At 54.2% G+C, this 25,911-nt stretch overlaps 1 protein-coding gene across 5 annotated transcripts in view; it reads left to right on the forward strand.

Moving 5' to 3' along the window:
• Positions 1-25,911, forward strand: part of SRCIN1 (SRC kinase signaling inhibitor 1) — a 225,376-nt gene that overhangs the window by 191,150 nt on the left and 8,315 nt on the right. For 2 of the 5 annotated variants that reach the window (XM_032946607.2, XM_076060327.1), the window contains exons 10-20: positions 287-429; positions 965-1,112; positions 2,109-2,418; positions 2,646-3,020; positions 3,542-3,968; positions 4,431-4,732; positions 9,075-9,257; positions 10,063-10,179; positions 17,690-17,785; positions 20,629-20,721; positions 22,499-24,472. In XM_032946607.2, coding sequence (XP_032802498.2) covers positions 287-429; positions 965-1,112; positions 2,109-2,418; positions 2,646-3,020; positions 3,542-3,968; positions 4,431-4,732; positions 9,075-9,257; positions 10,063-10,179; positions 17,690-17,785; positions 20,629-20,721; positions 22,499-24,472 — 4,168 coding nt within the window. The remainder of the gene's footprint in view (positions 1-286; positions 430-964; positions 1,113-2,108; positions 2,419-2,645; positions 3,021-3,541; positions 3,969-4,430; positions 4,733-9,074; positions 9,258-10,062; positions 10,180-17,689; positions 17,786-20,628; positions 20,722-22,498; positions 24,473-25,911) is intronic. The other 3 variants (XM_076060330.1, XM_076060328.1, XM_076060329.1) reach the window with 3 other exon arrangements.

Genomic DNA, 25,911 nt, shown 5'->3' on the forward strand with positions numbered 1-25,911 from the left:
GCAGTCCTGCCGCCCGCCGCCCCCCACCACATCTCCCCCCCCCCCTTCCCGGTCCCGGGTGCGCCCCAAGTTGACTCGGCCTTAAATGAGTCCTCGACGGTGCAGTGCGCAAACATCAGCACTGGGGAGACAAAGGCGGCCGGGCGTGGTGCCGATGCCAACACCGCCCCGTCGTGCGTGGCGCCAGCATTTATAGTTGCTCGCTGACAGCGCCCGCCCTAAAGAGTCTGTGTAGGCAACGCGGGGGACCTTTGCCTTTGCGTGTCGCTTGCGCCCCGTGTCCCAGCGAGCTGGAGGGCGGCGTGCAGCAGCTGCAGCGGGAGCTCTCCAGCACCGGCGGCGGGGACGGCGGCCGAGCGGCGCTCGCCGCGCTGGACGAGAGCGTCGGGGCGCTCCGACACGTCGGGGAGGGCGTCTCCGAGCTGCAAGGTCCGCGGGGGATGCACACGTGCACGCGCGCAGATACGCACGCAGATACAGAGACATACGCAGATGCACGCACTCGGATACGCACGCGGACACACGCGCACATGCGCAAAAAAATTCAACATGCATGCGGATGTATGCTAACACAGGCCTAATTCGTGAACACAGACATACGTACAAACGTGCAGATGTACTCACCACACACACAACAACAAACGGATGTACACATGGTGATTCACATGCTGTACCATGAACCCAGCGATTCCCGGCCATGGCTAAAAGTGACTGATATCTGATTCAGTCTTGGGCTTCCTCTAGGTCAACTCAGGTCAACTCAGCATTAAAGTATCACTCAATGTATTGACATCGACAGTGGGGAGACAAAGGCTGTAGGACATGGCACTGGTCACACCGCCGCATCGTGTGCCATGTCGGACTTACCACTAGCCCCAACCGACTCTTAAAGGCCACACACGTACCTTCTGTTTGTGTGTGCGTGCGTGTGTGCGTGCGTGTGCGTGTGTGCGTGTGTGAGCAGCCCAATTCTCCGTGCTCCAGATGCATCTGCGGAGCCTCCTGAGAGCCGAGGTGGAAGCCGTGAAGTTTCTCAACGACGAACCTCACCAGTTGGAGGGGCTGCACAGGAGGTGTCACGTCATCAACGAAGCCATCGGCCTCCTGCGCAGGTTCGCATCGTAGATGGAGAGAAGAGGAGAGTCTCTTTCCACTCGTGGTGTGACTGTAGCTGGGCAGAATGCAGATCCATCTGTCTGTCTGTTCGTCTGTCCATTCATCTGTCCGCTCATCTCTCTGTCTGTCAATCTGTCCATTTTTTCTGTTCATTCATCTCTTGGTTCATCTGTCGGTTCATCTGTTGGTTCATCTCTCCATTCATTTGTCCGTTCATCTGTCCGTTGGTCTATCCATTTGTCTGTTCATCTGTCCGTCTGTCCATCTGCCACTTCGACTCGGCCTCCTCGCGCCCAATTAAGAGTCGAGTAATTCTGTATTTAGTCTGTCCGTGTGCGTCTTTGGGCTGCTCATAAAAACAAACATAGGAAATGGTTGTGGCACGCTGATGATTATTTTCATGGATGTTGTGCTTGTTGATTTGATCATCTTTGTCTTCGCAAATTAAGTTTCATCACGGTTATCATCACTGCCATTCACCGCTATCCCTCATCGTTATTGTCATTGCTGTGAACGTTTAGCGGTAGTTGAGATTATTACATCTGCCTGACACTTACAATTACGCAACCGGTTATTAAAAACTACAGGACCCCCATATTTATCATCGCCGTCCCTGCCATCGCAAATAGTCGCTTTATCACTCGCTCTCCCGCACTCCAAGCATTTTCATCCACATCACTGCCGTTTCTTTGGCGTGCCTCTAGATTGTACCGCGCGTCTTTCCGTTCCAAGAACTAAATTCGGTTCCTGACGAAGCTCCGATCACGTGAAGTGAAACTTCGGACATCGTACGGTATGACCCGAAAACACGCCGGAGAGCCGTTGCCAAGCAACTGTGGAAACCTTACGCGGTGACATCACCGCGATCGGCAATCGCTCACGTCGACACCGTGCGGACTGCATGTGCCGTGTGCCGCGTGTGGCATCACGCGCGCCCCTGCGTGCCGCGTGCATTCTGAGCGTCGCCGCTTCGCGCGTCATTACCTCGGCAGGGCGGTAGCAGAGGGCGTCCCTGTTTCTTCGCTGGAGCTGCCTCGCTGGGAGCGAGAGCCGGTGCCGGCTGAGGGTGGGCCGGACGCCACGGAGCCGCCGGGCGACGCCGCGTCCCCGCAGCCCCGGGCCGTGCCGCGTCACCACAAACCGGCGGCCGAAGAGGGCCGGAACCCCGCTGCAGGAACCGCTGCCGCCACCAGCGCCGTGGCCACCGCCGTCACCGCCACCACCGTCACCCTCGCCATGGCTTCCCCGGGCAGTCGGAACCAAGAGGTGACATCGGCCGCACCCGGTGGTGCAAGCAAGGAGGTGAGGAGGTGGTTACATCTCTCTTGCCCATGGTCAGTATTGTGGTGGTGGTGGTGGTTGTGGTGGTGATGATGGTGATTATGACGCTGCTGTGTAGAATGCTGGTGCCGTTAATAAATACAAATACGACGTGTCTTGTCGGATCCGGCTCGGATTTGATTGGCTGTTGATTAACGTGGCGTTGCTGGATGACGGTGGCGATGGCGGTGGTGGTGGTTGCCGTGTAGGGGCATCCTGTGAGCCGTGTAACTCGCGGGGTCAAGTCGTCCCGGCAACAGCAGCAGCAGCAGCAGCAGCAGGAGGAGCAGCAGGAGGAGCCACGCACGATGCCACCTCATGGCGGGGATCGGCCCGACGGACGGGGCCGCTCGGCTGCCAAGCAGCACTTGGAGGCGGCGCCGAGGTCGCGGGGGGCCCAGCACAGGGAGGGCCACCCCCGGGAGGGCCCCCCCCCGCCTCTCCCGCCCACCCCCAAGCAGCACCGCGACGGCGGCGCCGCGCACGTCATCAGCAGCGGCGCTGCCGTCGCCACCACGGCTGCCACGGCCACCGCCACGTCCACCGCCACCTTGGAGATTGTCAACAGGAGCGTTACTCTCGACGTGCGTCCCCGGGCGTTCCGTGACGTGTGAGAGTGGCGGTGCTGCTCGTTTTCGCTTTAAGCGGCGGCCAATCTCGCGCTCGCTGTTGTGAGCCGGCGGTGGAAATTCCGCGTTTCTTTGGTGGGCAAGGGTCAATCTGGACTCTGGAGGAGGGATGAGGTCCTAACAAAACTCTCTGCCTCGTGACCCGTTTGCGATGGGATATTTTCCAGGGCCCCCAGCCCCACAAGAGGGGGTTCATGGGCAGCTCCACCTGAAATTAAGTTTAGTCATTTGTCAATTGACCTCCTTTTAAGGAGGGAATGCAAAGTCGTTGAGAGTATTTAGCTGCTAAGCATTTCTCACGTGATAAGGCACTTCATTGAGCTGCCATTTTTGGCCAGGTCGCTTCTGAAAAATAAGTTTAACAGCTCAGTAGGCCTTAGCTGGTAAAACATAAAATGAACAATCTCGTTTAAGTTTAGTTACTAACCACGCGCAAACCTGCTGATTACCAACGGCATCGCGTGCGCCTGCTGCAGGAGCTGGAGCGTGAGCTGGAGGAGCGACGAGCCAGCCGGAGCCACTTCAGCGAACGTGACTTCAACCGCGTCCTCAACGAGGCCGAGAACACCATGGCTCTGATGTCCCCCGTGGGCGATGGGCGGGCGCCGCCAGCCCCGTGGGACCAGCAGGGGGACGACGGGCAGCAGCAGCAGCAGCAGCAAAAGCAGCAGCAGCAAAAGCAGCAGCAGCAGCAGGCTCGTCCTCGGGAAGGCCTTGGCACGGGGCCTTTGCAGGCTCAGGCGAGGGAGGCGCCAGCAGCGCCGGCGGGAGCTGTGGCCCCGGCGCACGCTCGTGAGGAGGCGGCCCCGGAGGAGCCGGTGGCGGCGTCGGCCGTATCCGAGGCGCGAGCGGCTCCGCCCGCAAGGGCCCGTGGCACGGCCCCGGAGGTCGGGGGTCGGCCAGGTGAGCGGGTCCGGCTGTGACGATGAAATGAGCTGTGAAGCGTGGCATCGTAATCCACTTTAGGTTCCAATGTAGATGGGCTCTCAAGCGTCGTGAGTTGGCCACCAACGACTGCACAAAACATTCAATGCATTAACTTACCTTTTCTCCTTCGTCGGGGTAAATGGTTCTAACTCTTGAGAGTACAAAATATTGATTTGCCTGTAGAATGACATTTTTTTTTGTGCAGCAGGGACATGCGGTAAAATTCACCGCTGCCCCTGCTGAGTGCGAGCGGTCGCTTGAAGGGATCTCAAAAGCAGTTTCGCGATATCACCCTCCTTGGGCCGTAGTCCTCCGCGCACGGGGGTGCCGCCCCAGCCGCCCAGCGGAGTACACCGTGGATCGGAATAAAAAACAACACGGCCGTCCATCCCATGATGAAACCCAGACGAGCGTCGTGCTGTTGCCCTCCCTGTACAGGCGCCGGGCCTCCAGCTACGGACGACGCGGTGGTGACTTCGCCCCCGGAGTCGCCCGGCGCGCCGCCCCGGCCCCCACCGCCGTCTGCGGCGCCGACCGCCCCCAGCCCCTCCGTAGCGCCAGAGGCCACGAGCTCCGGGTCTCCCTCGGCGACCGCGGACGGGCAGGAGGAGGAGGGGGACCCCCCTACCCCGCCCCCCCGCGGGCCCCAGAGTTTCTCGTTCGGCCTGACGACTGGCCGCTCCGGCGAGGTCATCCTGACCAGCCGCAAGGAGTCGACCAAATCCCCCGCGCCGCCCACGGTCAGTGGTTGTTAGCGTATGTATGTTGTACGTATGGTCTTATATGTACGTATGCACGTCGAACCTCTTGCGCACCGTACGTAGCCAAACATGCTCATCGGAGGTTCCAGGGGAGGACAACAAACTAAGCACAAAAGCAGTTAGACTCACGTAGAAGGGAAACAATAAAATAATAAAAATATAAAACAATAAAATTCTCACGATGTTTCGACTGCAACACAAGCAATCATCATCAGTCGAAACGTCGTGAGAATTTTATTGTTTTATATTTTTATTATTTTATTTTTCCCTTCTACTTGACTTTACCGAAAGAACCAAGAATATGAATCCCTGCAGTCACGAAAGCTTTAAATCAAAACAGAAGCAGTTCTAAAGAAATTAGTTTTCAATTTTGATGTAATAGTGCAGAGCTCCAGTGGCTTCTTAATATCAGAAAGAAGAGCATTCTAGATGGCCGCAAAAGCATATCTTAATACGCGTGGTTATCGTGGTAATCATAATAATAATCCCGTAACGATTACATTCGTGGTGTAATGGTTAGCGCATTGGAATCCACAGTTCAAGCCCAGCTCCTGTCGCGTTTCTTAAATCTCCTCCGCCTGCTCCCCCCTGCCCCCCTTCCACCTCCCCGCCTCCACGCAATCACCGGTATAAATGGATACAACAACGGTTTGTGTGTGGTGGGGTAAAGTGTGGGTACTCTCGCCTATTCTAAGACGCGTGTTGAGCGTGCAAATGTGCAGCAACTCGCCCTTGAGGGGGGCTCGGCAGTGCTCCCGCGAGGTGCGAATGCCTTCCGCCTGCAGTTGCGTGAGCGGGCAATTGCAGGGCTGCCCCACTACCGTTTACATTTTTTTTACACCCAGTTTCAAGAGCCATTTTTTTTCACTGCATGCACGGTAATCATAAGAATCAAGTTTAATGAATGCTTAAATTATTACAAGCACAGCAGCACCAACAACAACAGCAGCAGGATTTAACTAATAATAAATTATCCGATCATCTCCGTTCGCTCCGCTCAGTCAGCTCCGCTCGATCTGCTCTGCTTGGTTCACTTCACTCGATCCGATTCGTTTGCTCCGCTCCGCTCGATCCGCTCGATCCGCTTTGCTCAGTCCGCTCCGCTTAGTCCGCTTTGCTGGATCCGTTCCCCTCAATCCACTCTGCTCGGTCCGCTCCGCTGGATCCGTTCTGCTCGATCCGCTCGGTTCGCTCCACTCGGTCGCTTCACTGGATCCATTCCGCTCGGTCCACTCCGCTCAGTCCACTCCGCTCCATCCACCATTTGATGCGATGGAAATTATCCGCCGGCACCCTTGCAGTGCTCACAAGCGACTTTGATTGTCAGAGCGGGGCCCACTCATGGGCCGCTTTGAAGCCCCCCACTGCTCCAGGTGCGGGCGTGGGGCGGGCCTGGGGGGGGGGGGGGTTTGTGCTCATCGCATACAGGAGCACTCCCCAATTCAATCGAAGCGCTTCCGACCCTTGTCAGTGCCGAGGCTCGTTAGGGATAATCAAAGCGGACGTTCGCAAATCCATAATGGGCTCGGGACCGTCCCGGGTCGACTTTGTAGTAACGTGGGTAAATGTCGCGCACACATGTACGTACGTACGTAACCATGGTACATTTGGGATTAATCGTCAGCCGTTGTCTATCCGCTGCTGGATGAAGGCCTGCGCACGCCATCACAACCTCTCACGGTCCAGTGCCGCTACCGTCCATCGCACTCCGACACGTGAATGTATTTTATCGCTGCATCTCTGCACTTGTCATCCTCCTGAGACGCTCTCTCTCCCTCTGTCTGGCTTTCATTCCGGCACCAGTCTTGCCCGTCGGCCATCGTCCCTCCCGGCGATGTGTCCTGCCCGAGCTCATTTACTGGTCTTCTCTGTCGCCAATGCGATCTCTCCAATTTGTGTTTGTTTTGCCGATCCACGCGTTCCTGTCGTGCATCTCACCGAGACTGCATCTCAAGAGGCGTGCGTGCACATCCTCCTCTTAGCGTGCTTGGAACTGCATCTCTTAACCCTTTCCCATTCCGAGACGACTTCTGCAAGTTCCAGGGTGGGTGGTGTCCCGTTCACCGCTGCATCTCGGTACCCGCAAGCGGCACGGCGTGAATTTTTATTTCGAGGTGTAGTAGCGCCACTGTTTTTAAAGACGTTGTACTCACCGTAGAGAACCGTAGCGACACGACCGCACTCTACGATAGCTGGCGCTAAATTGTGCCACGTGGCTTTGTGGGAGCCTCGGTACCGATAAAGCTATTTTATTTTGGCATTTAAAAAAAACGACGTTCATCATTGGAATGTGAAAAGGTTATGTCCGTGTCGTGTGCGCATGTCACGTGTGCGTGTAGCGTGCACGCGTCATGCGTGTGCCTCCTCGCGTCGCCACGAGACTTCACAGCCCCACGAGCATTTGCGGAGTGACGTCCCCCCACCCACTTTGACGGGCCCCCCCCCCCGAATTGTGACCTCGGCTCACACAGCTGCCCCGTTCCATTAGGTGGTCCGTGCAGATGAAAACCCAAACAGTAATGAACCACTAAATATGCGCACCTGAACTATGGAGAATCTTCTAAACGTTTTCATAAAGTGCCCGTCAATCCATTACCCGGCCAATTAATTAGCTCCTTTCATTTATAGTGGTGAGCGATAGAGGCTCCACCGCCCTGAGTAGGTAAATTCATCACGACGGGGCACGTAATTTGAGCATTGCGGAGTGCGCCTCACAGCGAGGATGAGAAGGAGGGTGCTTCAGTGGAGCCGCTGTGTACAACCAGAGGGAGACGTCTTCACCGGAGGCTCCCGCTCGTGTGTTTTTTTCCCTTGCGCGGGCGTTTACACAAAACGCGCACGCTCGTGTGTTTGCATATCCTTCCCGTGGTCGCGTGGATTTTTCTCTGGGTTCCTCCGGTTTTTCCCTGCACATTCAGAATCCACATCGTGCGCTCAGAGTATTTGGCTGCTGTTAAATGTTCATGCGATAAGCCACTTTGTTCAGCTGTCATTTGTGATAGCCAGGCCGCTATCATAGCAGCTCAGTGAGCCTTACCTGGTAAAATAAAAATAGTTTTAGTTTTTAGTTAAATTCGCTTCCGCGAAATCCTCGCCACACCACTCTCTGTTTTCCGAACTTGGAGGTTTAGCAATTATTTTTGGGACAGTCGGGCAAATGGTAAATCTGCTGTGGTCGTGGAAATCGTAATTATCTTTGTCTCCTGCCCCTTCTGTAACCCTTCTAACGAGCGTTAGAAGCGTTCACTGAATAATTCCTAAAATAGACGTCCTACTTCTTGGTGTGTAGGGCAGACATTCACATTTTATTAGCTTCCATTTTAAATTATCTCCCTCCCCTCCTCTTCCTCCTCCCACTCCTTCTCTTCCCCCTACTCCCCCCCCCTCCCCCTCCATCCCAGCATCCTCCCTCCGTCTCATCATGGCTCGTCCCTGTCTCTGGAGAAATCAGCACGTGGCTTTTGCTGCAGCATCGCGTTCTGACGACCGTTACCCACAGCTCGTTACTTGTTGAGCAAAATAAACCGCGGCTTGCCGCGCGATTGTTCTAACATTCTGTGGTTTTGCGCTTTGCTTGAGCTGCTCCGTAGCTCTGTTGCCGAATCCTGGGCTGGCAATTGGGCCCCAGTTTCCCCCCCTCCCCAACCTCCTTGCATGATTTTGATTTTGTTTGTAAACAAGACAAATCAAGGGCATTGCTCGTCAAAGCACACATCCCATGTGCAATTTATTTGGCTGTAAAACACTCTGAGGATGGTGCCCACGAGCACGGGACATTGTCTGCCAAAATTGTGGACAAATTTGCAGGTTGACTGCATTTCCCAACGCCGCCCGCCAGATTGTTCCTCTCCCTGGTGCTCGTCAGCTCTGCGCTGGCTGCGATACCGCGCTCCGCTTGGGCCAGAGTTACTGAAAGGAATCGCATGGCTCGCCATCCTGAGGACACCTCCTCATCGGCAGCCACACACCGCCTTATTATAAGACTAATTATGATAAACCAATGCTTATGGCTATGGCCCTGCTTTAGAGTTACGTACAACAGGCTGACATTACATGCATGACCAAAGACAAAGTTACATCAATTACCCATATGATGAGCCTTAGATACAGTATCCTTGCACAAGTTGTGATTGTATCACAATGATGATGATGGCAGTGTTTTTATTGTATGTGTCTTTGGTGCTCTGTCTGTTCCTCTGTTTCCTTACCTTCCTGTCTCTCTCTTTCTGCCTATGTGTATGTCTGCCCGTGGGTGCGTGCATGCATGTGTTATCTCTTGGCGCCATCCAATTCCTCTCTACGCACTCACTCGCTGCCACAGAAGTCTGATGCGGAGGCCAACGCAAGCGCAGCGGAGGTGTCCAGGTTAGTGCCCCCCACTACGCCGTCGTCTTCCCTGCCCCCCAGCGTGAACCGCACGCCCAGGCCCCCCGTGGTGGCGTCCGCGTTCGACAGCGAGGATGACGAAGAGGAGGAGGAGGAGCGCATCCTCGCAGAGCTGCAGGTGAGGACCTCCATCGCAGTCATCGTCGCCAAACGTTCATTTCAGTAGTCGTACGGGCCTTTGGATAAATATTTTGGTGATGCTGCTGCCTTGGCAGTGGGCACGCAGGCACGGTTAATAAAACAAATCTCAACAACATCAATAACACTGCAGGCCTTAAAAGCTAAAATATATAACGGGCGATGTGTTCGGCACGTAGCCAAGCTTTTAATATTTTGCAACTAGGGTGGAAAGGATTTATGCATGAGCTTTGTCTGTCCATCCGGAGCGTGTGATAAACTTCAATATAGGCTATTCAATACAAATGAAAATCTCGGATAAAGTTGCGTTGCTCTTAGGGGCACACAATGTTGAAAACTGGTCAAAATGATCAAAGGGTTGTCCACGACTTGGAGGCTCAAAGATAACTAAAAGGAGCTTACCTGGCCCTGGTGGCTGAGGAGCGCCCTCCCAGGCAGAGCCGCTATCTGAGCCGTGCAGCCTCATCACAGCCTACGGCCGTGCTGCTTTCTGCACGCCTGGTGCATGGACCAGCCCAGCTCAATTCACGGAGTGTTTGGGAGTTTAACAAATATTCACACGATCCACAAACCCTCGCCTCCAAAGTGCTGGATCATAGATGTACACCACTACCACCACCCCCACGCCCGGTGGGATGATCCCACCCATCACACTTGATCTCACCAATTCTGCTAATCAAACCATGACCTTGCTAATCCATATGCCCATGCATTCCCGCATCTACACTCCATGGCTCGCCCTCACCCACCCCCACCCTCGCCCACCAACCCCCCCTGACCCGCAGGCGTTCCAGCGGAGCCCGGCTCCGGTGCGGCTAAGTGCGAACACGGTGGCGATGGCGGCCGAGGCGTGCGAGGTGTTCGACGTTGGCGCCGAGAGGGAGGTGTTGACGGACAGCACGGTGAGGACGGGGTAGGGGGCACCACGCTGGCACCAGTGTTCGCACCGCAGGGCCCAGGGAGATGTAGGCCGGCCCATCCGCGCCTCTTGACGAGCGGAAGGCGAAGCCTGCCGTTAGGCCGTGAGGAGGGGACGATGGCCGATGCTCGAGACTCAGAGAAGTTTGTACTGTTTGAGAATAGGTTCTCCCATGACGTTTGTATTGTTTGTTGTTCTAACTTTCTGACCCGCCCCTACTGAGAGATATTGGTGCCTTGCGGAAGGCCTTCATCCAGCAGTGGATGAACCGTGGCTGATCCTGATGTGTAGTATATAATTATATAATTGGCGACTCGTGTAGCCACCAGCGCAAGAACAACAATTCTCGAATCGAATTGTGATACCAAATCCTGACTCTTTACCAAATAATGGAGGTGGGGGGGGGGCGCAGGGTGAATCATTAAACCAAGGACACCCTCGTTTAGACGGCTACCTCATTAACTTCTATGTGTAGTCATGTTACAGCCCCCATTTACGGTGATGCATCCTATGCAGCCCGTTGCAGGCGTCGCACTCACAGTTGGTGGCGGTGGGGTGAGGCGGTGGTGGCCGTGACGTGGTTTCCGAGCGGAAATGAGAAGCCAGCTAAAAGGCGCGAGGCACGCTAGGCTAATGGCACAGCTTCATTTCTTGCCGAATATTTGCCGGGTGACTGGGTCTGACCGCGAGCTGGCAGAACGAGAGCCGAACTGGATGCAAAATTATCGTCCGGCACGAAGCCCTAATGAGCGGTTCACATGCACGCCACGAGGGCCCCTCCCCCCCCCCACGTGTGTGTTCGTGCGTCGTGGCCGCACAACCACACGCTGGAACTCGGTGGTGCTGAATGCGCAGATCAAGAGATTGGGCGCTGATGTTGGTCTGACGTTGAATCAAGATTAGTCGAATGTTGGGCCAACGTTGGGCCAACGTCAATCCAACAGTTCCATCCGAGTGCCAAGTGTTGGCTGAACATTGGCATGTTTACTGGGTGGGAGACCCGCAGTACATCGCGATAGATATCGCGAAGCACTGTTAAACGCAGACACAAGGCAACTTCGATTTAACAATGGCGTACCAGTTCCTCTTGATTCTTCATTACATCCCAGCAGTGCTGTGACATATGAACACGGATGGCATGCGTAGACACCGAGGTAAATGATAAAAAAAACGTTTATGCGTCGCTTGAATAAAACACGTTAGGACTGTGGCGAATCGTTTAAATAACTGGAATGAATCGTCATCATCACCCTCATCGGCCGTGAAAATGTGCACGTCCAAATTTTTTACATATATATTGAAATGCGATGAATGAAATCGGCTGTCTCGGGCGGCAGCTCCCGACCTGAGCACACTCGGTCCCGGCAGCGCGATTCATCCCTCGCTAAATTGGGCGTACATGGCAACCTCGCGGCCCCTTACACTGCACTAATTAGGCGATGTTTACCCAGGGCAGCCTTGCACTTGCCCCGTCCGTTCAGGGGGAGGAGGTGGAGTGGGTGGGGGCGGCGGGGGGGGAGGCCCCCTGCCCCCCCCCACCTCCACTCATTATTGCACGGTCACAAAGCGCCAAGTCAATTTAATGAAGCCAGGCCGAGCGGGTGGCGTTAATGGCAGTGTTGGGTTATTGCGGTGCAAACTCATTACGCTTGCGCCCGTCTCTCGTGCGGGGGCCCGCTGTCTGCGCGTCACAACCCACTAACCCCCCCCCCTCGCCCCCCACACCTCCACCCTTGGGGGGCACAATCTCCACTCTGCACTCTCCACGCCTCCTCCTCCAGTTTTCTCATATCACGGGCATCCACTTAAATATTTATAGAGTATGTAATCATCCTTCCTTAAAAAATCCACTCCTAGCTGTTTTTTTTCCTTCTTTTTTTTCGAAGAAAGTGCAGCCCTTTTGCACGCTCCCCAGAGTCTACGAGATAACGCGCATGAGCCGGCTAAGCATTGCCCTTCATTTAATGGGGCAAGCGCCTGTTGAGATTCAGTAGCTCTTGTACAATGGAGACCTAGGATATTGGTTTTATACAGGGAATTGTGATTGGTCTCGGCCAAACATCCCAATGCTGAACGATTCCCTGCAGATGGCTCGGTTTGCCACTCCCCCCCACACCCCCCATGGCTGCAGAAAACCTGGCAGGACCCTCCTGAAAGCAGTCTTGAGACTCGGTGAGGCATTCCTGGGTAAAGAGGATAATGATTGGATTTTAGATGTGGGCCCTTAACAATGGCAGACAACTTACTATTCATGCAAATTATCATCATCATTGATGATTGGGTGAAGTGTCAAGTAGCAACAGAGCTAGTCATGTGTGCATTTCACACGCCTCTCCATTGCGGACACGGCACAGAACAAACCACTCGGAAGATTGACAGCCACTTCACTCAGCCATGATTTATGCTCAAGGAATGGAAAATGCTTCTACATCATTGCATTTACCATTTTACTGACCCCCAAGTGACTCTTGCAAATTACTCTTCCCCGGTCTCGTGAGTTCTCACCTGGTTAAAGAAAATTTAAAATCAGAAAGTCACTCATCAACTCACTCAATCATTTGCCATCTCACCCAACATCTCACTCACAATCTCACACACCTACTCACTCATTCACTCACTCTTGCAAATTAGACTATCCTAGTCACTTGCGTTCTCATCTAGCTAAAAATAATTAATTAATCTATGGACCACGAGTCTTATACTCCCAGTGCGATTACGCACGGACACTCCCATTCTTCACTTTCCACCCTTCACTTTCCACGGACAGGCAACTGAAGGAGACACTTGAGGGCACTTGCGTCTGATTCATCCCAGAGTCCCAGTTAATCACCTCCAGTTGATGAAGCCCATTTGAAGGACAATTACATTTAGTTAGATAAAGTGGTGTTACCGCAATTTTCCTAGTGACTCCAGTTATCACAGGAATTGGGCACGTCTTTCCAGAAACGCTTTCAAGCAAGAAACCTCCGCAGAAATGCTCCTGCTTATAAAGGTCAAGGCTGCATTGCAAGGAGAATAAAAAAACGAAATACGAATTCGCTGAATGTCAAATCAAACATAAAATTGAGTGATCGCTCCACCTCCAACGTTTTTTTCTCGTGGCATGTTTGGCGGCGCATGCCTATCCCCAGCCGGTTCCTGATGGAGGGAATCCAGGACACTCCGCCGAGGGTGTCAATTTTGCCCAGACAATTCGGCCTCCAGCCAAGAATCCCCAGTAAACACGGAACGTTCGGCCAACGCTCCAACCACGTGCCAACGATGGCCCAATGTCGTTGCTTGTTTAATTGGACGGCAGCTAACTTGAGTTGACAAAGCGAACGTGGAAACGCGGTGCCTCGAGCGCAACTGGAATGTGGACTTGAGTTGTGAGGCTCATGTAAATTTCGGCAGAGCAAGTCATCATCACAAGCTGCTAGAGACCGTCCGGCATGGCGTGGGCTTTTTGCAGACTTATGCTCCACAGTGAGCAAAGAGGAGTAATGTAACGTAAGGTCATCATTACACCAGCTCATTTTAAATAACTATTTGTGTTAATAATGACTTCTCATCATGGGACCTCCTTTGCCAGTGTCGCAATATAAGAAGAGGTTTCCCCTTTTTTATGGCAACAAAACAGGTGTTAAGATGTTAAAACACCAAACCGAAAAACTTTTGCAAGGAATCATGTCTGCATTAACCACAGATACTTGTGGTGAAAATACAAACAAAAAACATGCTCTGACAGTATATGCATTGTCTTTGAAACTGATGGTGTGGACCAATCAGTTTCTGACAGATTATACATTAAATATTGACTTAAATCTTGATTTAAAGCTTTCGTGACTGCAGGAATTAATATTCTTTGGGTCTTTCGGTAAAGTCAAATAGATAGAAAAAATAAAAATATCACGACGTTTCGATCGCAACACTAGCGGTGGTTATCAGGAAAAGGGGGGTTAGCTTCTAAAGACAACTGCTTATAAAGGTTTGAAATGGGCGTAGCCCAAATGTCAGCAGCCAATGCCGATGCAAGTGGTGGACAGCGACCGCGGCGGTGGTGGGCTTTCCACCAATCTCAGGGCTGCCAGACATAAATTAGCATGTCAATGCAAGATCGTCGAGACTTTCACGGTGAGTGCGCCAAGGTGGCTATGTCAATGTAAGAGGTTAGCATGTTAATGGCAGATCATGAAGCAGCAGTATCGAGGATGGCACGCAAGGTAGCTGTGTTAGTGAGAAATTTAATCTGTTAATGTAAAAAATCAGAGAGCCAAAGAGAACCACTAACATTGGAAGGTGGTAGGCTGGGATATGCATTGTCTTTGAAACTGATGGTATGGACCAATCAGTTTAAAAGACAATGCACATACCGTCAGAGCATGTTTTTATTTGTATTTTCACCACATGTATCTGTGGTTAATGCAGACATGATTCCTTGCAAAAGATTTAAGTTTGGTGTTTTAACATCTTGACACCTCTTTTGTTGCCATAAAAAAGGGGAAAACCTCTTCTTATATTGGCTCCTCGTTGGTTTTTCGCAACGATTAGAAGACCAACAATCGGGGATGGGAGGATCTTATCCGACACTTCCGCGAGCAAATTAACAAACTACGAGCAATACATTAGCTGGGAGGTGGTGGCGCATGCCTGTAACCCAGCGCTGTGGAGGCAGCAGCGAGGGTTGTTGGATCACGCGCAGATGTTGTGAATCATCCTTCCCCTGGGCGTCGAGCGAGGTGCCATGATCTAGCTTGCCAGGAGAAGGAAAGTGTGAACTCGTCTCTGTGTGGGGTACAGTGATGCCCACTCGTACATATGGGTTTTCTCTGGGTGCTGCTCATTCCTCCCTCCTGTAAAGACTCATGACATGGCCGATTTCCACAATCATATGTAGGAGGACCTTAGAACTTTCGGGGGAATTTTGGGCTGCGTTACTGCCTGCTTAACGCCTTTCTTTCATAAAGCGAGCGATCACCGCGCACATTACCTGTTATTAAATCAAATAAAATCAACAACATCGTAAATTATTTACACTTAAAAAACATCCTGGCTGAATCTCTAGGTTTATTTTTTTTCCGAAAGGGTCCCGCTTTGGGATGTCCGTTGAGTCCCATTGAACAGGTGTGCCAGGATTCGGGAGACCCCAGAGAACACCCCGGCACACACCGCGGGACACCACTCAAAGCATCGATCGTGAATTCCTCTGATGAGATTTTGCTGGCTACATGTTTAAAGCCCTTTGCCTGTCACACCGGGCATTGCCGGGCAACCACACACCCAGGCACCAAACCGAGCCCGAACCCGCTTGGCTTCCAAGTTCTGGCGATCGCGGTACGCTCAGGACAACGTGGCCATCGTACACAGTCCACGAAATGCCAAACAATACGTTTAATTTTTTTTTTACTTAAAACTTTCATGACTGCAGGAAATCATATTCTTTGTTTTTTTTTGTAAAGTCACTTAGAAAAATTATAATAAAAAATAAAGTGAATAAAAAAACTAATGTAGACTGTAGCCTGGTTCTTAATCAGAGTGAGTCTACTGGCAATCTGTAATGTAGACTGTAGCCTGGTTATTAAGTTTGGTGCGTGTACTGGTAGTCTATAATGTAGACTGTCGCCTGGTTATTCAGCTGGGTGAGTGTACTGGCAGTCTATAATGTAGACTTGTTATTGGTTTTCATATTCTTTGGGTCTTTTGGTAAAGTAACGTAGATAGGTTGAAATAAAATGACAAAAAATAACAAATCAAGATTATTATTAGTTCTTTCAGTAATAAAAATAAAATAAACCATGACGTTTCGATCGCAACACAAGCGTTTTTTTCCCTGATGACGACCGCTGGTGTTGCGATCGAAACGTCGTGGTTTATTATAATAATTTTAGCATTTACTTATTTTATTATTGAAAGAACCAATAATACGTCTACATTATAGACTGCCAGTATGCTCACTCAGGTTAAGAACCAGGCTATCAGTCTACATTATAAACTGCCACTAGGCTCACCGAGGTTAAGAACCAGGCTACAGTCTACATTATAGACTGCCAGCACACTCACCCAGCTTGACCATTGCTACAGTCTACATTATAGACTTCCAGTACACTCACTAAACTTAATAACCAGGCTACAGTCTGTATTACAGATTGCCAGTACACTCACTCCGATTAAGAACCAGGCCACAGTCGACATTAGTGGTTTTTGTTTTTTATTATTTTTATTTTATTTTTATCATTTGTATTCACTTCATTTATTATTATTATTCTATCTACATTACTTTACCGAAAGAACTAAAGAATAATACGTTTGCTTAAAAAAAAAACACTTTTACATTCGTTTTCAATTACTGCAGCTACCATCGCTTCGGCGTAACCTTAATGAGCTTCATTCCTTTATTATCCATATGGCATTTGTTGGCGAAACTGTTAATGGCTTAGTGTCCGCGTGAACGACCTCGGCTCCTGTTATTGAGTACCCAGCTGCGTCGTCTTCCCTCCCGCTCTTGCAGGGCCCCGCTTGCTCCCCACGATTGCTGCCCGCCTCCCTCCCTACCGGCACTTAGTGCGTCGATTGTGCACGCCTCTCGTTTTGCCGCTGCTCTGGCGTTTCGGCCCGCTGCGATCTCCCACAATGCCCCGCATTCATGTTCCATGGAAGAATGCAACACGTCAGAAAATTGCGCGCATATACACACACAAAGATCCCCCATGAAGCCTTTAACAGACTGTCGGGGCAACGTCATATTAGCGAGCTCCTATTTGGGCCGGCACGGTCCACATGGTGGGTGGTATGGCCAGGACCACTCCCGCCCGCCCGCCCGCCCGCCTTTGTCTTCCTATTGCTGAAATTTATACACTCTCTTACAGGTACTCATTTTCAGGCTGAGTCAACCTTGTGGGAGGCCCAGGACCGATCCACACAAGTGCAATAACACGCACACGTGTGTACACACACACACAGAGATACACTCGTGCAAGGAGACTGTCGAGGAGGAGGACTGTAACTGTGTCTCTGCCTATATCTAATCTATGCCGATGTATGTGCAAAATTCCTGTACCTATGCAAAGCCATCTTTACTCTCCTTTACGCTGTGCTGTCCTTCTCTGCGGATGCGCGTGTTTGCCCGTGCGTCTGTATGCGCGCGTCTGTGCGTGTCTGCGTGCCTCTGTGCGTGTCTGCTTGCGTGTGTGCGTGTCTGCGTGCGTGTGTGCGTGTCTGTGTGCGTCTTTGCTTGTCTGCGCGCGTGTGTGCGTGTCTGTGTGCGTGTGTGCGTGTCTGCGTGCGTGTGTGCGTGTCTGCGTGCGTGTGTGCGTGTCTGCGTGCGTGTGTGCGTGTCGTCGTGCGTGTGTGCGTGTCTGTGTGCGTGTGTGCGTGTCTGCATGCGTGTGTGGGTGTCTGCGTGCGTGTGTGCGTGTCTGCGTGCGTGTGTGGGTGTCTGTGTGCGTGTGTGCGTGTCTGCATGCGTGTGTGGGTGTCTGCATGCGTGTGTTTTATCTGTGCGCGCGCGTGCACAGTCCTACCTCCAGCAATCCTACTACGTCCCTTACTTTTACTGTACGCTCACTGAGCCCTGGGACCGTGCAGCAGCCCACCTCTTTATTGACGAGGAGGCAAGTTGGCTCCGTTTCGCAGACGGACAAAACCCTCTGCTCTGTCCCATGCCCCATCGCTCCGTCCGCTGCCCCCCCCGTCGCCTTCATCGTCGGGTGTTTGACGTTTGTCAGTCGTGCGCGCGTGCGACGCCATGCTATTCGTGCGACGCCAAGCTATTCGTGCGACGCCATGCTATTCGTGCGACGCCAAGCTATTCGTGCGACGCCATGCTATTCGTGCGGCGTCGCGCTGTCCCTACATTGCCGCTGCCATCGCTGCATCTGCATGGAAATCTCCATTCCGCCACGATGCAAATTCCCACAATGCCGCTTCCGGTGACACAAGGGGCGACACTTCAACCAGCTCTCTTAGGCCACGTGTGTGTACAGAATATGATTATAATAGCGTCATAACAGTTACACTTAATATTCACTTTGCAAAGTCCCATTGAGCCTCAAGAACGTTTTACATGAGGTGCCTGCTACATTGGGATGGTTTGGCTTCAATTTGGGAGAACCTGGAGAAATTCCACATCCTCGGGGTGAATATTCAACGCTGCCATCTCGTGGGAGATCTTGAAGATGCTCGACCCACAACACCTCGCAAGCTCCTGTAGTCACCCCTCCAAGAACAAGCCAGGCCAAAGCCTGCTTAGCTACTAAGATCCGATGATTTGGTCATACACGTGCGTGTGTATGTATGGGAGTGTAGTGTCTTTCTGCAGCAGCACACTCTCTGGGAGGCACATTACTTGGTTCACTGATGATGTAATCGTTTTGCGTAAATATTAAACCAATATTCTTTAGGCCGACCCTAATCCTATGAGTGAAACTAGTCAATCAACTTCTGGCCTGTAATTTTTGGTGCCGAAATTTAGGTTTTGGGATTATGCCATAATAGGCAGAGACGAGACAATATTTATACCAAATTTCAGCATCCTAGCCTCGATATCATTGATAATTGTCTAAGTATATCCCTGTAAAGAAGAAACCGTTTTATTTCATCATACGAAAGGAAATCATTGAATCGATCGAATTAGAGAGGCATTCCAGATCAACCCTCCCAGTGGCTTTTGTTTAATCTTCGCGACCCTGGGCCGGCTTCGACTCCATTGAGCGCTTTCAGCGAGGCGCGGCCCATCGACGAGACACCGCTCGGAGATCGATCACCCTCTCGGTGGTGGCGGCGGCGGCGCGGGGGGCGGGGGGGGCAGAGCCACCCGGGAACGCCGAGAGGGCTCCGTCAGAGGCCCGCGACGCGATTACAACACCGCCGAGAGATGCCGTCGTCGCGAGGAGACGCAGAGGGTCCCCCCGGGGTGTCGCCGCCGCCGCGCCATCGCATGCTCCACCCCCCGCCTGTGCCAGCAGCAGCAGCAGCAGCCGCCACCCCCGTCGTCGTTGCAGCCAGCAAACGCCGCCCCCCAACCACCACACCACCCCCGCGACTCCCTGCCTGCATGAAACCGTCCGCCACCACCATCGCCAGATCGCCAGTTGTCTTGTCCGCTCGCTGCATTTGCTCGGTCACCCATCTGTCCTTTCCGTGGCACCAAGGACGCACTCGCACGCACGCACACGCACGCACAGCCAGTGTGACACTCACTGCGACCCACGGGCATAGAAATGTCATGGCGCTGATTCATGATGAGAGGCTTAACCTTTTATTTATCTTTGCGTTTCTCTGTCCCATGCTATCTCTCTCTCTATACATATATTTGCTATTTAGTTACTTACAACTAAATTTCGATTTAAAGCTTTCGTGACTGCAGGGATTCATCTTCTTGGTTCTTTCGGTAAAGTCACGTAGAAGGGAAATAAAATAATAAAAATAAAACATAATAAAATAAAATTCTCGCTGTGAGAATTATAATAATAAAATAAAATTCTCAATGTGAGAATTTTATTTTATGTTTTACTTACAACTAGTTACCATATCTCTAGCTATGTATTCTAACGACGTAATGTTGCCTTCCTGCCCCCTGCCATGATTTATTAAGTAAAAGCACCTCTTCGTTTTTTTCAATAATTCATTTTATTTCTGTTCTTGCCTCGATGAGCAAAACCATCTCCCTACCCAGGAGGCCAACTTGTTTGAACGCGCATTCTATCATTTCATTCCCCGTTTTGCTTCTCTTTTTTCTCACTTTCCGCCGACCCAACAAAAACGGCAAGTAGCCACACACACGCAGCCACACACACACGCAGCCACACACACAAGCAGGCACACACACAAACACACACACACACGCAGCCACACACACAAGCAGGCACACACACAAGCACACACACACACGCAGCCACACACACAAGCAGGCACACACACAAGCAGGCACACACACAAGCAGGCACACACACACGCAGCAACACACACGCAGCCTCGCACACGCAGCCACACATACAAGCAGCCACGCACACAAGCACACACACACACGCAGCCACACACACACGCAGGCACACACACACAAGCAGGCACGCACACAAGCAGGCACACACACAAGCACACACACGCAGCCACACACACACGCAGCCACGCACACGCAGCCTCGCACACGCAGCCACACACACACAAGCAGGCACACACACAAGCAGCCACACACACACAAGCAGGCACACACACAAGCAGGCACACACAAGCACACACACACACGCAGCCACACACACACACAGCCACGTACACACAAGCAGCCACGCACACACAAGCAGCCACGCACACAAGTCCCTCCGTCAGTTTTGTCCACGGCGTTTTGCGTAGCGATGCCCCTGCTGGGAGGCAGGTTTTTGTGGGGGTTGTCTGGTGGGGGGGGGGGGGGAGCTGCACTGTGGTGTTGACTTCTCTGCCGGGGTTTATGCGACTCCAGGGCGCCGACGCCTGCCGGGGAATCGGCGGCGGCCCAGGGCTGCCGTGCAGCGAGGATCTCAGAGTAATTTCTCCCACGGGGGAAGAGATGATGGTGGGCGCACGCACGCACGCACGTACGGACACTCGTACACGTACACAGGCACGCATGGATGCACGCACGGACGTACGAGCACACGGACACGCACGTTCGCATGCACGCACGGACACTCGTGGACGTACGCCCGCATGGACGCGCATGGACGCGCACGTACATACATGCACGCATGCGCGCACACGTACGCATGCTCAGACGCGCACAAACAATCGTGTGCATGCACGCGTACGCATGTACGCGTGCATGTACACAGACACGTACGTACATACGCACGGACACGTGTACACAAACACACAAGCATGTGAACACCCGCACACTGTGTCCACTCACACTCTCGCTCCCCTGCCACCCGCACGCCCTGCACGCCCTGCCCACTCACACTCTCGCTCCCCTGCCAATTCCCTTTGTGAAACCAGAGTGCCCAGAGAAAGCCAACGCACTCGAGGTGATAACGCTCCAAGCTCTACGCGGAGGGGTGCACCAAACCCACTTTCTGTACTGCCATCTCCTGATCGCCTCCGCATCTCTGCAAGCTCCGCTCGTCGGCGTGACCCGCCAGTTTAGTCTCGGTTATTCATCTGAGACCTCGGCACACGTGGCTTCACAGGCAAAGACACAGATTCCCCGTGTAGCCTTTAACAGACTGTTAGGGCAAGTGCTGTTAGCGAGCAGCGCCTATGAAGGCCGGCACGTCACACGAGGGAGTGGGTGCCCAGCACCACGTACGGCAGCCTTTGACTCCCCCAGTGGTGATGTTTACACATCACGCTAGGTAGTTATTTAAGGCTGAGTCGACCTACGGGAGAGCCAGGACCAATTCAGAAAACCGTCATCGGTGTTGGCCGTGAGCGGGAATTGGACTCAAGTCACGGGGTTCGAAGTGCAGTGCCATAACCGCTGCACCAACGCTCCCCTAACCTCCCTGCATGCACGCGCACATGCGCGCACACACACGCACAATACATTTCGTGCATTTCATCTACTTACTCAGGAAAGCCTCACTGGGTCTCTGGTCACTTTTTGTAGGAGGGTCGTGCTAAGTTTTTGCAACGGGGAGCGACGATGCCCTGTGTTTCACCAGCGGAATAATCTGCTGGTAATTTGGACCCACGCATGGCTTTGCTTGCTTGCCGCTTGTTTGCACGCACGTACCACGCTCTGCTGCACCGTCCGTTCACACACACACAGAGGGACGCGCGCTCGCTCCCTCTCGCCGCCGATGACATCGCACACGCGCGCACCCGACGTAGTAAATGCACGGGCGTTATTAATTTTTAACGGTAATGCAGCCGTGGTGAATGTGCCGTCACGGAACGTATTGGCGGGATGATGTCATCGCTCATCAGAACGATGGTACAGGTTACTGCTGAGGCACGCCCGCCCGCCCGCCCGATTGTGCCTTTCTCTCTCGCAGTCGGTTACAAAGTGCCGTTATTCAGAGCATTAATTCGAGTTAACGCGCCCATCCAATTCTCCCTGAGCAAAACCGCACTGGTGGGGGATTTCTTTTTTTCTTTCTTTCTCTCGACGAGGGTATGAATAATTGCAATTATAACAAACACCGGTAACGTTTCAATTTCATGGGGAAAAAAAAAGTATTACTCTCTTGCCTTATTAGTAACGTTTGGTGAAGTATAAAATGAAATGCGTAACTCCTAACGTCTTTTATTCTAATATATTATTTAAGCGTTAACATTTTTATTAATGTGCATTCATTTTAGTTTCCTTTTAACTTCAACTCCTTCTCCTCTTTTCTCTCTCTCTCCTGGCGCAGGTTCACTCTTGCAAATTCACTTTTCCGCAAGTGCCCGGCGAGAGCCAGGACGATGCGTGCACCATCGTGTATTACGAGCGCTCGCCCGAGCTGCCCGGCACTGCGGAGGTCACAGGGTCAGGCCCGCACGAGCGGCCCGCCCGTCCGCCGAGTGGCTCAGAACAGCCCGAGGAGGGCCGCAAGCGCAGGGCGCATCCCTCGGAAGGCCTGGCCGCCGCCAAACGAAGCGTCACCTTCTCCCCACAAATCCAAACGCAGATGGACGAGCCGGCGGGAAGGCCGCTGGCGGAGCCTCGTGCCACGGCCGAGGACGCGTCGGCGGTCCCACCGGCCAGCGGAGGGGGGACGTCCGCCGGGAACGGCGCGGCACGAGAGGGCGCCGGCGCCGTCGTGGCGGCTTTGGAACCGGGCTTCCCGCAAGGCCCGGTCGGCGCGGGCCTTCCCGCCGGGGCCACCAGGGAGACGTTCACGCAGTCGTCGGCCCGCGACGGCCAGCAGAGCACGGTGACGGTGTACCAGCAGAGCGGCGTGCTGGACCGCGGGGCGCAGGCGCCGAAGACCATAACGATCCGCTACATCGAGGAGATCACCTCGGAGACGGTGCCCCCCGGCGGCGGCGGCGGTGGCGGCGGCGGCGAGGAGGAGGGAGCAGACGGCGTCGTCAAGGAGAAGCTGGCGTTCCTCATCCGCGAGAGCCACGTGCAGGCCATGTCGCACGAGCAGGCCGCCCAGATCGTGAGCGGTGCCGGCGACGAGGTCACCTCGCTCATGGTGACCAACAAGGCGGGGCCGGGCGCCGGCGCGGGCCACGGCGGGGGGGGCCGCGACGGCGCGGACGCGGCGACGGGAGGGGGGGGCGGCAGCGGCGCGGCGGCCCCAGGCTACGCGCACGGCGAGGCCCAGACCTCCGAGACCTCCCAGACGACGTACCACAGCAAGAAGCAGCCCATCATCGTCATATTCGACGAGCCCATGGACATCCGCGCCGCCTACAAGCGCCTGTCCACCATCTTCGAGGAGTCGGACCTGGACCGAATGGAGCAGGACTGGCAGAGCCAAGGCAACTCCTCGCCCAGCCAGCGCAACTCCACCGCCGAGCGGGAGGCGGAGTTCTCGGACGTGGAGATCAGCCCGATGCCCGAGTCGGCGCAGGAGCACGCGGGCGGCGCCGCGCCCTGGGACGACGCGGAGGCGGCGCGCCGGGGGGCGGCGCGGGGGGGGTGGGGGGCGGGCGCCACGGCGCCGACCAAGGGTAAGCACGGCGCCGGCGACAAGGACGGCAAGACGGCGTCCTCCTCCAAGTTCCGCATCCGCTTCCCCCGCAAGCAGCTGGCGGCGCTCACGTCGGCGCTGCGCTCGGGAACGCGCTCGGGGAAGAAGACCCTGGAGCTGGTGCCGGACGGGGACGAGCGGCCGGATCGCGAGCAGGCCACCCAGGCGCCGCCTCCGTCGGCGGCGGCGCAGGGCAGGGAGGCGCCGGGGCCCGAGGGCGACTCCTCTCGGGCGGCTCTGGTGGGTTCCGAGCAGAGGGGTTCGCGGGTGGTAGCCAAAGCGGCGTCGGCGTCGGCGGCGGTTCCACCGCAGGGCCCTCAGGTCGGGGTTGCGGGTGATGACGATGGCGGCGGCGGCGACGGTGGCGACGGGGGTGGTGGCGGCAGCGGCAAGGGTGAAGAAGAAGAAGGTATGAGCATTGAGCGCACCGAGGAGATCCGGCAAAACACCTACCGCAGCCTGGACAGCCTGGAAGAGACGATCCGAGAGCTGGAGACCACGATTAAGGAGATCTCCGTGCCCAAGACGCCACCGCCCGTCGATGATAAAGCGGCGGCGGTGGCGGCTGCGGCTTCACCACAGCAGATCACGGAGGAGCGGCCACGAGAAGAGAAATTGAAAACCAGCGTAAAAAAAACATCTGTAAAATCCAAACCACCCCTGCTACCAAAGCCATCCCTGTCTGCCGATCAGTTGCTACAGGTTCCCTTGTGTTTTTCTCAAATCAGCCCGCACAAACATTCCTTCTTTCCTCCCTGGACCCGCTTCTGTGATGAGTTCTCTGGGTGCTCTCCGCTTCGATCTCTCGCGGGAGTGACTGGGCCTCTGCGCTGTCGGAGCGGTTCGAGGCGGTCCGCCCGGCGAGATGCTGACGCGGCCAACTGTGACCTCACCTGCGACACCGCTCGCACTCAGCTTGCCTTTATATTACTAAACTATCACTCCTTCTGCTAGCATTATTATTATTTACTCTGTGCATTTAACCTGAACTGCCCGCGTCTTTCCATCCCCACCAGTGCAGGAGGATGGAAATCGCAGTTTTAATCGCTGGCATGTACGCTCGTGTACCCGCCAGTGCACTGATGTACATGCAGCCTGCTCGTAGACTCGATGTGCATCGTTTGGAATCTGCTGTGACTTGCTCAGTACCTTTATTTATTTCCTTGCATTTGTTTAATTTCTTTTTTACAATTTTCGCACCTCGCGACATGCATAATTGCACAGGCGCGTGCGTGTCTAGACGTGTGACTGGCGCCGCCGGTCGCTGTGGGTCTGGGCGCCGCTCCCCTCTTTTCTTTTCTTTTTCGTTTTGGGGTGGATTTTGTGCTTTGGGGCTCGGTTGGTCTCCGCGCGTTTCGATAACCGCTCTGTAACCCCGGGCATTGCGAACCCTTCACCGACGCATTGCCGCTGAAGTGCCTCGTCAGATGAGCAAGCGACCAAGGCTCGTGAGCAACCCTGCCCCGTCAGGCTCGGGGCGGAACATTTGGGGCCGCCCCTTTTGAGGTTTTCACTGCGCGAGGCCGTGGGGCCGATGACGCCGGCAGAAAAATAATTGAACCGCTCGTGGCGAGGGTTTCGCAACGCCCGCTCTGATAACCCTGTCTCCCTTCACGCACAGCCGCTCGCCTGCATATCCCCGCACCAGCATGCGCGCGTGCGCGCGCGTGCGCTCGCTCTCACAGCCTGCATGCGTCCCGGCCCCCCGTGCACCTCCCGTGGGTGAAGTTAGACTCGGGGTACACGGCACGTCCGCTTGGCGCTCGCTGCGACGCACGCGAACGGGGGTGGGGGGGGGGGGGTGGCGGTTTCTGCGATCTCGCTCGCTCGTTCCTGTGCTCGCACGCATGCACGCGGGGTCGCGTGGGAGGGGGGGGGGGACCTGGGCACGCGGCGCGCCGCTCGTTCTCTCATGCCCGCATCTGCAAGTTGCGGGCTTTTCACCGGCAGTGACCACAAGGGCAGCGCGGTGTGATTTAGGAGCGCCGGAACGGATGTGAAGCTGCGGATCGTGTGGCCGGTATCAGCCGAGTTGAGTAGCTGGGGGAGGCGGGATGGGAGGGGTCTGTGAAGCATGGTGGCTCCTACCCCTCTGTCCGAAGGAGAAAGTGGGGCAGCTGCCACCACCCCATGCAATCCCA

The sequence above is a fragment of the Petromyzon marinus genome, chromosome 4 (genome assembly GCF_048934315.1).
Source record: "Petromyzon marinus isolate PM22_M1 ecotype Great Lakes invasive population chromosome 4, UKy_Petmar_22M1.pri1.0, whole genome shotgun sequence".
Classification (NCBI taxonomy): Eukaryota; Metazoa; Chordata; class Hyperoartia; order Petromyzontiformes; family Petromyzontidae; genus Petromyzon; species Petromyzon marinus.